Below are 14351 nucleotides of genomic sequence, written 5' to 3'. Positions count from 1 at the left end.
GCGGTCGGTACGAATATTATGATGGTACGGATGTGTGTTTCTTGTTTTTTCAGGGACGAATTGTAAGGCGGAGAGGCTCTTATTTTTGTGTCAAACTTTGTTTCAGCCCTTTTATATTTTTTAAGGGATTTTTTTCATTTTGGAACTTGTACTACAGAGATTTTATGAATATATTCAACCCATGGGCACTAACCAAAATATGACAAATAATTTAACATCCAATGCATATAAAGATCTTATCGATCCAACTTTCGAATATGAAAAGTCATCAAATACGGTAGATCTGAATGCCAACATTGAACAATTAGTGGAAAGATTGACTATTACTGACAATAATGAAAAAAAGGAATCCTTTAAGTTAACTGAATTACCTTCTGAAATCATATTGAATATAACAAACAATTTATCACAATTTGATGTATTAAATTTAATAAGAACATGCTCAAAATTATACAATCAAGTATTACCGCAATTATATAAACATATTATAATTGATGTAAATTTTGGAAAATTTGACAATCAAAAATATGAAACTAATGGAAGAACATATATAAATAGTTATTTTAGGTTTAAGAGATTCATAGGAACATATGTTAAAAAAATTGATAATGATCTAAGTAATATCAAGATATATAAGTTTGAATGTTTGACACTACTTGATTCAAGCATAAAATTTGATCTTAATTTAGAATTGCAGAGGATGATTAAATATTTATTTAATAAACTACATAATTTAACTTCATTAGTTTGGCTAGACAAAGGTTTTAGAATAAAATTCTTATATTCTTTAAAAAACAAGGAATTGATTAACACATTGATTTTAAACATTACATCCGATTCAATTAAGAGAAATAACAGTCTTTTGTATGATACTAATGGTAAAGATCATAAAATTCACCAAATTTCAAATTTAAATTTTCCAAATTTAACAAGTTTTCAAATTAAACCATTTCAAAATTCAAAAATTCTACTTAATATAATCAATAATATGTTAATTAATCAAAATGATTCTAACGATGTTTGCAGTAGATTAAAAACTTTAAGTTTTTCTGGTGAAGACTTAGGATCTAAAACATTTAACAATATTTATAGGGATATTGAACAATCCATTTTAAATGAAGATATTATGGAATGTATATTTGAGAAAAGTAAGATTAAGTATTTGAACAATTTAACTTCACTTTCAATTAGTGATATTAGTGTTAATGAAACTGATGCAAATTATTTAATAAATTCTATAAATTTGAAAAATTTAAAATTTTTACAATTAAGTAGAATTAAAGAGTATACTTCAAATGTTTATGGTGATATTACTAATACTATTGATACTTTGAATTCAAATTTTTTAACAAAAATAGCTCCATTCTTAAATAACTTAACTCATTTGTCATTAGGAATTTGCCAAATTACCAATCTTATACCGCAATTTTTAAAAAAATTAGCTCGAAATAATAATACGTTAAAAGTCCTAGATTTGTCAGTTCATTTTCATCCTAATTTATCTTTTTTAATAGTGAATAAATTTAGAAATTTAGAAAAGTTATCTTTAGAAATTTATGATCCGGATAGGACTCGTTTGTATATGAATTTAGATGAGGAATTTTTTGAAGGATTTGAATCATTAAATTTAAAATCTTTGAGAATTAACAGTGCTTTGCTTTCGTCTCGTTTCATGGAGTTAACACCCTCTCAAAAATCATTAGAATATTTGGAAATTATTGATTCAAATAATGCTGACTCATCATATTCTAAAGTAGGTTCAAATCGTCGATATATGTACGAAGATGTGTCAAATGTTCAAGCTTTTGGTAGAAGGTATTTAAACCTAAATCCGAATCTAAAATTTATAAATTATTATGATTGCTTGTTTCAATGCAATAATTCAAATTTAACTGTTGATCCAATTGATGGATTATATAATTGGTTTGCATTAGAAGTTAGATGTTTAAATTTTTTGGATGGTTGGGAAAATGAAGCAATTTTCGAAAATTGGAATATGAAGGGATATCAGTTGTTATTATTTTCTTTATGATGTGTTGTTCTGTATGTTTTTTTCAACATTTGATTTTCTAATAAATATCACCTAATAAACATTTTTTGCAATCGTTTCAAAATTTTGCAACCTTACGCTTCAAAATTTAAATTTTGTCATTTAGGCTAATTGCATTTGTGTAGCGATTCTGGACCAAAAAAAAATGGCTCAATGGAAACATTATACTTTTTGTGTAAATTGTACGAATGCATAGCCATTTTTGTCGAGACTGATCGTTTTGTAACTCTTCTCGTTTGTTCTATTGAATTTAGGTCATAAATATAACCAATCATTTGATTTTGACCAAAGAGTTGAAGTTTTTACCCCTCTTTCTCGTAGTAATTAAAATCTTCACTTATTTTGTATTGATATAGTTCTTGGGACTGATAGCTTATATCGAGCCAATTTTTATTTTGTTTTATCTTTTCGTGTCTATTCTTAGCAACTTCAATTCAAAACGTAAAATATGAATTAATGTTTAATCTTGATATGGATCAATGGAAGTATCAGATCTCTTACAAACATTACTTGTATTGTCTATTGTCAAATTTTTTTCCATTCATCAGAAAAATGAAACAAAAAGAAATTTTAAGGTTTGTTGTGTTACTTCGGAAAAATTAGTTTTACGCAACAAATATTACACAAAAACACCATTACTGGTCCCACACGTCCGAAATGGTTACTCATTAGAATTTTTATATAAAAGTAGAACATTTTTCATCAAAAATTTAAATTTGTTCATCATCATCATAAAATTTCACATTATTAACTGTTCAATCAACTTACTTCAATTAAATTAATAACTAAAACAATGTTTGCTGCTCAACAACCAATTAAATTAACAGCTGCTGAAAAAGAAGCTCAAATTATGGCAGAAATAAGAGCTGGTGGTTTAAAATTTGAAAATAAATTTGAAGGTTCATTTTTAGGAGAATTTTTTGGATTTGCTGTTAGAAAATAATCAAATAACACTCAAAACACTTACATTACATTATCATCGACTTATCAATTGACTTAAATAATTGGTTCATACTTAAAAATTTTGGTTCTGGTTTAAATTTATAGATTTTTTTAAAATATTTTCATTTGGGACAATTTACATTATATCTTCCACATCATAAGAGGAGTATAATAATTTTATAGATTAATATTAATACATTTACTTAATACAAAACAATAATACTCGAAATATGTTCATTCAATGTTGAGTTTCTCTCTTTTCAATTTTGCAATAATTCAAAACCTAAATCGCACACGAGAGAGAAAAACTTTTGCAAATTGCATCGTACTAAATTTATTCGCGCGGTTCTAAAAATAATTTAACCTCTAACATCGCTTAGAATTTCGACATATTAGCAAATATATCTAATATAGCAATACAAGTAAATTCTCAACTTTATGGCAATAAGCTAGGCAAAACTTCATACTGTTATATAATATCAATAAAGACAATACTTAGGAAGATGGGAAAGAATTCTTGATAAAATGACTCGAAATGAAAGATGTGTTGAAGTATATGTCTATTTTTTCAATTAATGTTTCGAGTTAAAACCTAATCGTATCATGCTTTCTAATTCAATGGTACTAATTTTGAAATTTCAGGATTTCATATTAGAGATCGAAAAAGGTGAAAGAGAAGTAGATAATATTAAATGGTAATACATGGAGAGAAGACTCAACAAAAATAGTAAGGTTTTGAAACGGTTTAATAGGTTCACAATCGGTACGAAGGATTTATAATACTTTTATCCTTGAATACTTTTCATGCTCTTTTCAAGCTCTTAATAGTAGATGATCTTTTAAATGCTTTAAAAGTATGGTTGATTTTATCTAGTACTAATTGTTCGAAAGGGAATGAAGAGTATCTTAGGATTTGAAAGTTACCATAAATCTTTGAGTACTAGAATATGCAAGGAATGAATTAAATGCTTTCATGTAAGATACCGCGGTAAATTCAAGATAAAATCCTTCCAGAGAAGCGTGGACTTGAGCTGATTCAACGATTGATATCCCAAATTGTCGAATTATCTAGAACCTAGAGATGTACTGTTTTATCCTTTCTTTGTGAAAATGCAATAGCACATGGCTATTGATTTAAATGCTTTAGATAGACTATTCTATTAAGTCCTTGAATTTTAAAAATTTTGCTGCAAAATCGTCATAAATTATGAGACTATAGTAAAATCAAAACTTTAACACTGGATTGTGAGATATAAATTCATCTTAATGTATGTTGTATTCTGCATATATAAAAGCTTTTTACAATTAATTCAATCTCAGAGCCAGTAATTACTGTATTTTATTCCAAAATTATCATTATTCATTAACCTATTTACATATTGATTGATAAATTACGTCTTCTCGCAAGTATTAACAAAATTCATTCAGAATTTTATTCACCAAGGGTAAACTTACCAACCCCAACCTTTCTTCCCTTCTATTCTATCAGCTTTTTTCTTTTTAAAGAAATCTTTCCTACATTCTCTATATGCATCAAAAAAATCTTGACAAACATATTTATCATCTTGATTTCTATATACACAATCCATTGAAGCTTGTCTACTTTCTTCACAAGGATCATAAAATTTTGAAGCTTGTTTCATTGACCATCTATATTTATGACGATGATTTTCTGGTTTATCTGGATAAAATTTAAAATTATCAACTCCACCATTTGTAAAATCTATTTTTGATTTGATTTTTTCAACTTCATCAGTACCTAGCTCTTTATCAATTGGTAATTTGGAATCATTGGTTTGGTTCTTGCCTATAGTATTACCATCTTTCTGTAGTTGTTCCTTATCCATAATATATTGATGTTATCAAGATACATTTATCCACACGACCAAATTTTTTTTAGAACTGTCAATAGCTATTTTTCAACTCTATTATATTTTTTTCATTTAATTAGATCTGATACTACTGATAAACTCATACAACTCACAACCAAAATTTTCATAGCCAATCATGGTATTAGCAGATCTTGGAGATAGACTAAGAGGTGCTCTTTCCTCAGTTGAAAAGGGTACTGATGATGAAATTCAACAAATGATAAAAGATATATGTTCAGCATTATTAGAATCAGATATAAATGTTAAATTAGTTGCAAAATTAAGAGGCAATATACGAAATAAAATTGAAGAAGAAAATGTGATAAAAGAATCATCAACACATAATAAAAGAAAAAAATTACAAAAGATCATATATGATGAATTATGTGCATTAGTTGATTCAAATGTTGAACCTCCAAAACCGAAAAAATTATCATCAACTACAAAAACTATAAATGGGAAAAAAGTTAAAGTTTCAAAAGATTCAAGTCATATTATTATGTTTGTTGGGTTACAAGGTGCTGGAAAAACTACATCATGTACTAAATTAGCTGTATATTATAAAAAAAGAGGATTTAAAGTTGGATTAGTATGTGCGGATACATTCAGAGCTGGTGCATTTGATCAATTAAAACAAAATGCAATAAAAGCAAATATTCCATATTATGGTTCATATTTAGAACCAGATCCTGTAAAAATAGCATTTGAAGGTGTTCAAAAATTTAAACAAGAAAAATTTGATATAATTATTGTAGATACATCAGGTAGACATAGACAAGAAGAACAATTATTTAATGAAATGATTCAAATTGGAGAAGCTGTACAACCAAGTCAAACTATTATGGTTATGGATGGATCAATTGGTCAAGCTGCTGAATCTCAAGCTCGTGCATTTAAAGAAAGTTCAAATTTTGGATCTATAATATTAACAAAAATGGATGGTCATGCAAAAGGTGGTGGTGCAATATCTGCAGTAGCCGCTACAAAGACTCCAATTGTATTTATAGGTACAGGTGAACATGTTGGAGATTTTGAAGTATTTAAACCAACTACATTTATTTCAAAATTATTAGGAATTGGTGATATCCAAGGACTTATAGATCATGTTCAATCATTAAATTTAAATAATGATGAAGGTCATAAACAAACTATAGAAAATATAAAAGAAGGTAAATTTACTTTAAAAGATTTTCAGAATCAAATGAATAATTTTATGAAAATGGGACCACTTACAAATATAGCATCAATGATACCTGGATTATCTAATATAATGTCACAAGTTGGAGAAGAAGAAACTTCTCAAAAAATAAGAAATATGATTTTTATAATGGATTCAATGACAACAAAAGAATTAGAAAGTGATGGTAGAATTTTTATAAAAGAACCAAGTAGAATAATAAGAGTTGCAAGAGGTTCAGGTTGTAGTGCAGTTGAAGTTGAAATGATTTTACAACAACATAGAATGATGTCAACAATGGCTAAATCCGCTATTGCAGCTCAAGGACAACCTGGTCAACCTGGAGGTCCTTTAGGTGCTGGTGGATCACAAATGCAAAGAATGATGCAACAAGCTCAATCCAATCCAAATTTTATGCAACAAGCTATGAGTATGTTAGGTGGTGCAGGTGGTCCAGGTGCTGCTGGTGGACCTGGAGGATTAGCTGGAATGATGAATAATCCTGCTATGATGCAACAAGCACAACAAATGATGAGAAGTAATCCACAAATGATGCAACAAGCACAACAAATGATGAAAGATCCAGGAATGATGCAAAGAATGATGCAACAATTTGGTGGAGGTATGGGTATGTAGAAAAATTCGTAAATCATTCAATTCTTTTAATATATATTTGTACATTCATTAAATTAAATATTTCACATCATTTTGTTTTCATTAAAAGTCATTATTCTTAATATTTAACTAATTTACCTATAAAACTCTGGTCTTGATGCATTCATACCATATTCACTTAATGCATTACTAAGATCTTCCATTGTTAAAACTACTTTACCTTGTTGATTACCAGCTGTAGAATGAGATTGTTGAGTATTTTGTTGATCATTATTTTCAGAATTATTGTTATTACTATTCCCAGCTAATGATTGTTGATTTGCATATTGTTGACCTTGTAATAATTGTTTTGCTCTAACTTGAGGATTTGAAGAATTATAAACAGCACTTGCATTACGAATTCTACTATATTCATAAGCATCTTGAGCTATATCACTTATAAATTTTTGAGTTGCTAATGCTATAAGTCTTTTAATTTTAATATCTGATGATTCAAATCCATTTTTGGCTAAATAATAATCTGTTACTGCATCTGGTATTATTGGTGCAAATTCATCATCCATCATATCTAATACTTCTTTTAAAGTTTTATCTTTACGTGTGAGTTCAGGTAGGTCAGGTATTAATGATGGTGCAGCGGCAGCACTTGCAGCTGCAGCTGCAGATAGTGATTGTTGCCTCTGTTTTGATTTCTCTGCTTTTGATTGTTTTTCAGTTGTTGTTGTTGTAGATTTTGTTGTACTGTTAGGTTTGTCTTGTAGGTTATCATTTGATTGTGAGGTCTCTATTATCCCATCATCGGTATCATTGAATTCTTCATCGAGCATTTCCACATCCTTATTCTGATTATCTTGATCCATTTTGCTTGAACGATTGTTGTTCGTCTAGGTAGTTGTTAATAAATGATAATTTTAAAAAGATAGACAGACTACTCCATATTTTATTTTTATTTTTTTAAATCGCTTTTAAACAAAAACCAATTTTTATCAAGTTGCAAAAATCACCTAAAATATATGGTAAATCGTCTACTAAATCCAAATGATTCTTCTACATTTGGTAAGTCATTACTGTTAAGAGTAGATGGTGCCATTGGTGCCATGTCTCTATCTCCAAACGGTAGAGACGCAGTTTTAGCAGGTAGAAGAGGATTATTCATTATAGATATGGATGATCCATTTACTCCTCCGAGATGGTTACATCATATTACATCTTGGGAAGTAGCAGATGTTCAATGGTCACCACATTCATTAATTAAACCATCATGGTGTATATCAACTTCAAATCAAAAAGCATTATTATGGGATTTAAGTCGACCTTCAAATAATGCAATTGCCAATATTCTACATGCACATACAAGAGCAATATCAGATATTAATTTCCATCCTTCAGATCCAGAAATATTAGCTACTTGTTCAATTGATACTTTTGCGTTAAGTTGGGATATGAGAGCTCCAAGAAAACCGGCAAATAAATGGGCAGATTGGAGAGCTGGTGCTATACAAGTTAAATGGAACCATGAAAATCCATATGAAATAGCTTCGTCTCATGATAATTCTTTTTATGTTTGGGATACAAGAAAAGGTGCATTACCAGTTGTTAAGGTATCAAAAGCTCACGAAGGAAAAATTAATGGACTTGATTTTACACAAGGTTTAAAAAATGTTATAACTTGTTCAAATGATAATCAAATTAAATTTTGGGATTTACTGAGTGGTAAATCACAAAAGGCTATTAGTGAGTTTAATTATTTTAGCAATTCATCAGATGATGCATTCAAAGCAAGTGTAGTTATTGAAACTGATTTCCCTATATCCAGAGCTCGTACACTACCGTTTGGTACGGATAAAGCAGTTGGTGTGATGCCATTAAGAGATGGTCAAGATTCAATTCATATCATAAATTATGAAGATGCTTACAAGCAGTACCTTGCAACTAATGAAACTCAAACTATATCTGGAGAATTTGCATATTCATTTAAAGGTCATAGAGGTCCAATAAAAGATTTCTTATGGAGAACTAAACATGAAAAATATAAATATTTTGAGTCAAAACAAAATTGGAAAGATTATCAATTAGTGACTTGGTCAGATAAAGATGTTGATCTAAAGTTATGGCCAAGTGATGAAAAAATTTATAAACTGGTGAATTATAATCCTACATTTTTGAATGTATTTAGAGAGGTTCAAGATGGAGAATTATCAACAGAAAGAACTCCAAGTGAAGAAGAGTTACAAACTTATGAAACATTTTGTAGGGAACCAGAAGTTACAATCGATGATGTTGCCAAAACTAATGGAGGTGATATTCTATCTGCTGTGACTTTATATCAAATTGCTGAAAAACGAAAACAATCAGGGTATGAGTTTAGTCAACTTGATCATTTAGATTGGATTTCAGGTGTTAGAATTGGTCATACTTCAAGAGTTGAACGAAAAGATAGTTCAACTTCAATTGAAAATGAAGGTCCATCAAATTTAGGTGAGGAAGTTAGTATTGTTGGTCATAAATTTCCATTTATTAGATTTGAAAAAATCTCTGTATCAACAGGTGAATTAGTAATAAGTTTGAAAGGTCCAACTGTTACTCCTGAAGTTCCTTTGGAGAAAAAATCGTCGGTGGACTCAATGGAAATCGGGTATCTTGATACTGTGAATTCGACAAAAGATAAAAGCGTATTAAGTGAAGATGGAAAGGAGTTAGACAGAAAGAGTTTCACAGATGGAAGTATTAAAAATGCTAATATTGACGAAATCATGGAAGAGCCAATTGAACAAAAATTAATATTTATACGTCTTGCTATTGATTTTCCTCTATCATATCCTTATTTAGAGGAAGTTGATGTTTCAAAAGGAACATCCAGTAAAAGAGTTCAAAAATTGATCAAACAGAATGAAATTAAATTTGAAATTGAAGAAACTCATGAATTAAGTAAAGAAATGAAAACATTGATGGAGAATACTCTTAATGAGATAGCTAATTTTTATGCTAACAAATACCAAAGATTTTGTTTGGAACCATGCTTGAGATATTTGTTGGGTGAGAAGATTGAATTAGATGATGATTTAATGATTGAACATAGAAGAGGTAGTGCTGAAGATGAATATTTACCAGAAGTTGGAAATGAAGGTTGGGTGGATGATTTGATTAATCAACAACCGGATTTCAATGGTTATTCTTCTGGTGAAGACAACGATCCAGGATATGGTGATTTAATACCTGCACTTCCTAACGTGCCAGCAGATGCTGAAATTATTGGGCAAGATTTAATTGAAGCTGGTTCAAATGTTGAACAAAAGCCACCTAATTTTGACTCTACTCCTATTCCAAAAGGTTGTGGTGCTGTTTGGAGTCCAACTGGAAAATTGGTTTGTTTTTTCATACCTAAAGCTAATTCAGAAATTGATCAAGAAAATATTGAAACTCAAAAGATTAATATTTTGAAATTCAATGATAACGGATTTAGTGTTAAAACACATCATTCACCGCATCAAAATCACGACTCAACAATTTCATCAGATTCAGAGCTGGAAAATTCTGATTCTGATGATTTGAAAGATGATTCAGATGCTCAAGAAAATGAGAATTCATCTTCTGATGAAGACTTTGAAGACGATCTCGAGGAGTTGTTGAAACAAGATTCATCGGTTAGGAACAGAATGCCTGGTTTATTACGTTCAAGTTTTGGATTAGGTAGTAGATTTGTCAATAATGATGATAGTCATAAATCATCATTGAAGAAATTGACAAGTCATGGTGAATCATTATCAAATTATAAATCTTCTTTGAAAGGAGACAAAAAGAAATCTAATGGTAAAAATAAGAATATAGTTGGAATCATTGATTTTAGTCATTTGCTACCTGATAGATTAGATTTAGCAAAAGAATATAAAGTTATAGGAGATAGTCCTGAAAATTTAGCTGCATTTAATTCCAAAGTGGCATTCAAGCATGATTTAAAAGAAATTGGTGAGGTTTGGAAAATATTGGAAATATTATTAAATAATAGTGCTGCTGGCGGCATTAATCCAAACATTCCTAGTCAATTAAATCACATTAAAGGTAAAAATTTGTCCATGTGGGGATCACATCCGTTTGGATATACTTGGCTCATACAAGAAATTTTTGAATATTTCATCAAACAGCAAAACACCCAAATGTTGGCCATGATGTCATGTCTACTCCATCAAAGCCCACACATTTTAAGACATACTAGATCATTTGAGTTACTTTATTCTACGCAGGATCAATTTGACAGACGATCAAGAAATACTGATGGAAGCACAATCAATGATGAAAAATCTGAAATCACATATAACGATTCTCATAGCATTGAACTGTCCTATAGAAGGAAAGAATCAAGAATTAATAATTATTACAATCATTCAATAAATTCATCCACAGATAATTTAAGTTCGAGAACAGATTCTCCAGACAAATTTAGTTACATGAAAAAGTTTGGTCCACCATTAAATTCACTCAACACAAAAAATCATTCACAGGGCTCATTAATTGAACCTGAAATAAAAACACCAACACCAAAAAAAGTGAGTAAAGGAATAACTGAAAAAACTAGATTGAATAGAAAATTTGTAGCAACGAAATTGAAAGTTGACCCACCACCAGAGGTTACTTTTGAATTGCAGAATGTTGAGGAATTAGATATATTTGAAGAATCTATACCCAATAACCTACCGGATTGTTTAAGTGATGAGAAGATGAAAATGTACAGATCGATGTATGCCGAGACTTTGTACGATTGGAATTTACCAGTCAAAAGATTAGAAATATTAAAATTTAATTATGAAAATGAAACGAAGTCAGAATCAATTTTTTCAACTCATGTTTGTAAAATAGGGTTAAGAAAAAGAAATAAGCAAACACCTAATCAAATTTTCATAAACACTGTTTCCTCCGTTATAATGAGAAAACCAAATGCTTGGAATACAAACAAAAGACAATTAATAAAATATTGTACATTATGTAATTTAGCAGCTACAAAAAATTTCACATTATGCGGAAATTGTGAGCATATTTTACATACGGATTGTGCAAGTGAATGGTGGTCAGAAGAAAATCAAGAGTGTGCAAGTGGTTGTGGTTGTAATTGTTTACAACAATCTATTTATCATTGATTTTTTGTCTCCAAAATTCCGTATTAATTAGGTACACGAGTATTTACTATTTGATCCTTTAGTTTAAAATCCCATTCCTCAACTAAGTCATTAAAATATTTAACTATATCTTCTGAACCTGTAGTATCAACTTCTTCAAATTTCAAATATTCTTTCCCTGATCTCGTACATGCAGAACCAGCTTTTGTAGATTGTTTTACATTTCCCAATGCTGCTTGAATTGGAGCATTAGCAGCAATATAACCTGAGATATTATGATAAGGTGACCCCAATAACCTTGCTATATAAAAGAAACTTAACATTCCATAGTATGTGAAAATATTTAAAAACTGGAAAAATGAAAAACTTATAAATATACCTGGATGAACTAAATATTGATAAATTCCATATTCACTTTCCAAAGATTTGTAAGTTCCAAAATGTAATAAATCAACTAATCTTTTTGATCCTTCATAACTTTCAGGAGATTTAAGTAATTGTAAATCATTAAAAGATAAATATTTAGGATCAGACATTAATGATCCAATCCATATTACTTTCCCCCCTTTAGCTAGTAAATGTTTAATTTTATGAATAAAATAATAAGGTCCAAATACATTAGCTTGAAATACTAATCCTAAATTATCATTAGATTCAACACCTGTTCGTTGTAATTTATAAGTAGGATTGGTGACTGCTTCAATTGGATTTGATAATACTTCTATTGTAGCTTGTTTCCAATCAATTCCTCCATAAACTCCTTGTGCTGCATTTATAAATAGATAATCAATATGCTTGTATCTCTTATTTAATTCGTAATATGCAGATAGGATGGACACCATATCTGTAAAATCAACAAGTAAATAATCAAATTCAACCAACTTTATTTTATCTGGAATTTTTTCAATTATAAATTTTTTGATATCATTTATTGATTCTTTAACTTTTGGTAATGTTCTTGATGTAACTATTAATGTTATTTCTTTATCATTTGGTAATTTCTCTAATAATCTGATTGCTATATTGAAACCTAAGTTGGAGGATGTTCCAGTTATGACTATTTTTGTCGACTTTTTTATCAAAGACATGGTTCAATTTGTTTATAAGTGGACACTTGTAGAAGTAGTTAAATCAATTTAAATTGAAATATTTAAAGTAAACATGAAAAATAAATTTACGCGATCGTATAAATTTATGAAACAGTCCGATCTTCACATGCTTGAAAAACGATACAAACATTTCATTTCAATGACAGATTGAGACAGAGTAGAGCTATAAGATTCAACTACAATGTTGCGAGAGAAGAATAAGGCTTCGCTTCTCACTATATCAAATGCTCTTAGTCCGACATTAAAAATTGCAATGAAAACACCATATTGAGTATCCTGTGCGGCTTAAGAGTTGAAAAATTTGGACTGGAACGAGATTTTTTGAAATTTGATGTACATTAAATAAGGTCTATAAAAGGTTTACACAACAATGTCTTTAACGATATGGAGCATCAGCATCAATACAATATTGTAATTCTTGTTCCCATTTATCACCATTTTCCAATAATTTCTCCTTATTATATAATAATTCTTCTCTTGTAGCGGTTGAATATTCAACATTAGGACTTTCAACAATTGCATCAACTGGACAACTTTCTTGACAGTAACCACAATAAATACATTTGGTCATATCAATATCATATTTATAAGTTCTTCTTGACCCATCTGCTCTTTCTTCAGCTTCAATTGTAATAGCTTGAGCCGGACATATAGCTTCACATAATTTACAAGCAATACATCTTTCTTCACCACTAGGATATCTTCTTAATGCATGTTCACCTCTAAATCTTGGACTAATTGGACCTTTTTCAAATGGATAATATATTGTATAAGGACTTCTAAAATACATTTCCAAACAAATATACATACCACGAGCAATTTCACTTAAGAAGAAATATTTCGTGGCTTTACTTAATGCTGATTCATGATCTTCTTCCCATGTTTTAGGTTTTGGTTGTCTAAACCCTTTTGGCCAAGCTGATTGAGTTGAACCTCCTGTTGGTAAATAATCTGTTGTTTCTGCTGCTAAAGCTGGTTTATATAATTTGGGGGAGGTAGATATTAAACGTATATTGTTTGTTGTGGATGATATTATGGGTGATGACCTTGTAGATGTTGTCTTAAGTATTGATGATGATTGATTGATTAGTGGTCTGAACATTCTGAAATTTTATATGTAGTAATTCAATGCTAAAGGGAATAATAAATAAGAAAAAATTTTCTAACACAGAACGTGAAGTATGAATAGTAAAGTTGATGTTAGATGATTCAGTCGATGTAAATATGTCAAATTATAGATGTCTTGATCTTGATCAGTGTAGTTGATTTGTTAATTACGTTGTGGTTATATCTATGGTTGTATTAAATTTTTTTTTCTCTCTATAGAAATGTATGTGTAAGATTAAAAAATCTCGTTTCTATTGGTTTAATCTTATTACACAAAAAGATAACAGAAATGTATACAAACATATACTAATACTTAATAAATAAAGTCATTACATTTCAAATGATTCTATAAGTCTATATATACCCTAA

The 14351-nt window shown here is 29.4% G+C and overlaps 7 protein-coding genes across 7 annotated transcripts; 3 read left to right on the top strand and 4 right to left on the bottom strand. All coding sequences in view use genetic code 12, as the record gives it.

The window, feature by feature from the left end:
* Positions 1-199: 199 nt before the first annotated feature.
* On the top strand, positions 200-2032 carry KGF55_000176 (uncharacterized protein; the record flags this gene model as incomplete). The annotated part of the gene is made up of 1 exon (XM_051756399.1): positions 200-2032. The coding sequence occupies one exon, from the start codon at positions 200-202 to the stop codon at positions 2030-2032; it is 1833 nt and encodes a 610-aa protein (XP_051616914.1).
* Positions 2033-4443: 2411 nt separating this feature from the next.
* On the bottom strand, positions 4444-4839 carry KGF55_000175 (uncharacterized protein; the record flags this gene model as incomplete). The annotated part of the gene is made up of 1 exon (XM_051756388.1): positions 4444-4839. One exon carries the CDS (start codon positions 4837-4839, stop codon positions 4444-4446), a length of 396 nt encoding a protein of 131 aa, XP_051616913.1.
* Positions 4840-4999: 160 nt separating this feature from the next.
* On the top strand, positions 5000-6676 carry SRP54 (RNA-binding signal recognition particle subunit; the record flags this gene model as incomplete). Its single annotated transcript, XM_051756377.1, has 1 exon — positions 5000-6676. One exon carries the CDS (start codon positions 5000-5002, stop codon positions 6674-6676), a length of 1677 nt encoding a protein of 558 aa, XP_051616912.1.
* A 113-nt stretch (positions 6677-6789) lies between these two features.
* KGF55_000173 (uncharacterized protein) lies at positions 6790-7515 on the bottom strand (the record flags this gene model as incomplete). The annotated part of the gene is made up of 1 exon (XM_051756366.1): positions 6790-7515. The coding sequence occupies one exon, from the start codon at positions 7513-7515 to the stop codon at positions 6790-6792; it is 726 nt and encodes a 241-aa protein (XP_051616911.1).
* Positions 7516-7668: 153 nt separating this feature from the next.
* On the top strand, positions 7669-11787 carry KGF55_000172 (uncharacterized protein; the record flags this gene model as incomplete). Its single annotated transcript, XM_051756355.1, has 1 exon — positions 7669-11787. One exon carries the CDS (start codon positions 7669-7671, stop codon positions 11785-11787), a length of 4119 nt encoding a protein of 1372 aa, XP_051616910.1.
* Positions 11788-11810: 23 nt separating this feature from the next.
* Positions 11811-12854, bottom strand: ERG27 (3-keto-steroid reductase; the record flags this gene model as incomplete). Its single annotated transcript, XM_051756344.1, has 1 exon — positions 11811-12854. One exon carries the CDS (start codon positions 12852-12854, stop codon positions 11811-11813), a length of 1044 nt encoding a protein of 347 aa, XP_051616909.1.
* A 397-nt stretch (positions 12855-13251) lies between these two features.
* KGF55_000170 (uncharacterized protein) lies at positions 13252-13977 on the bottom strand (the record flags this gene model as incomplete). Its single annotated transcript, XM_051756333.1, has 1 exon — positions 13252-13977. The coding sequence occupies one exon, from the start codon at positions 13975-13977 to the stop codon at positions 13252-13254; it is 726 nt and encodes a 241-aa protein (XP_051616908.1).
* Positions 13978-14351: the final 374 nt, after the last annotated feature.

Source organism: Candida pseudojiufengensis (assembly GCF_024610245.1).
Source record: "Candida pseudojiufengensis strain CBS 10847 chromosome Unknown scaffold6, whole genome shotgun sequence".
Classification (NCBI taxonomy): Eukaryota; Fungi; Ascomycota; class Pichiomycetes; order Serinales; family Debaryomycetaceae; genus Lodderomyces; species Lodderomyces pseudojiufengensis.
Note: the sequence above shows the minus strand (reverse complement) of the source record. Positions and strands in the feature narration are given on the sequence as shown.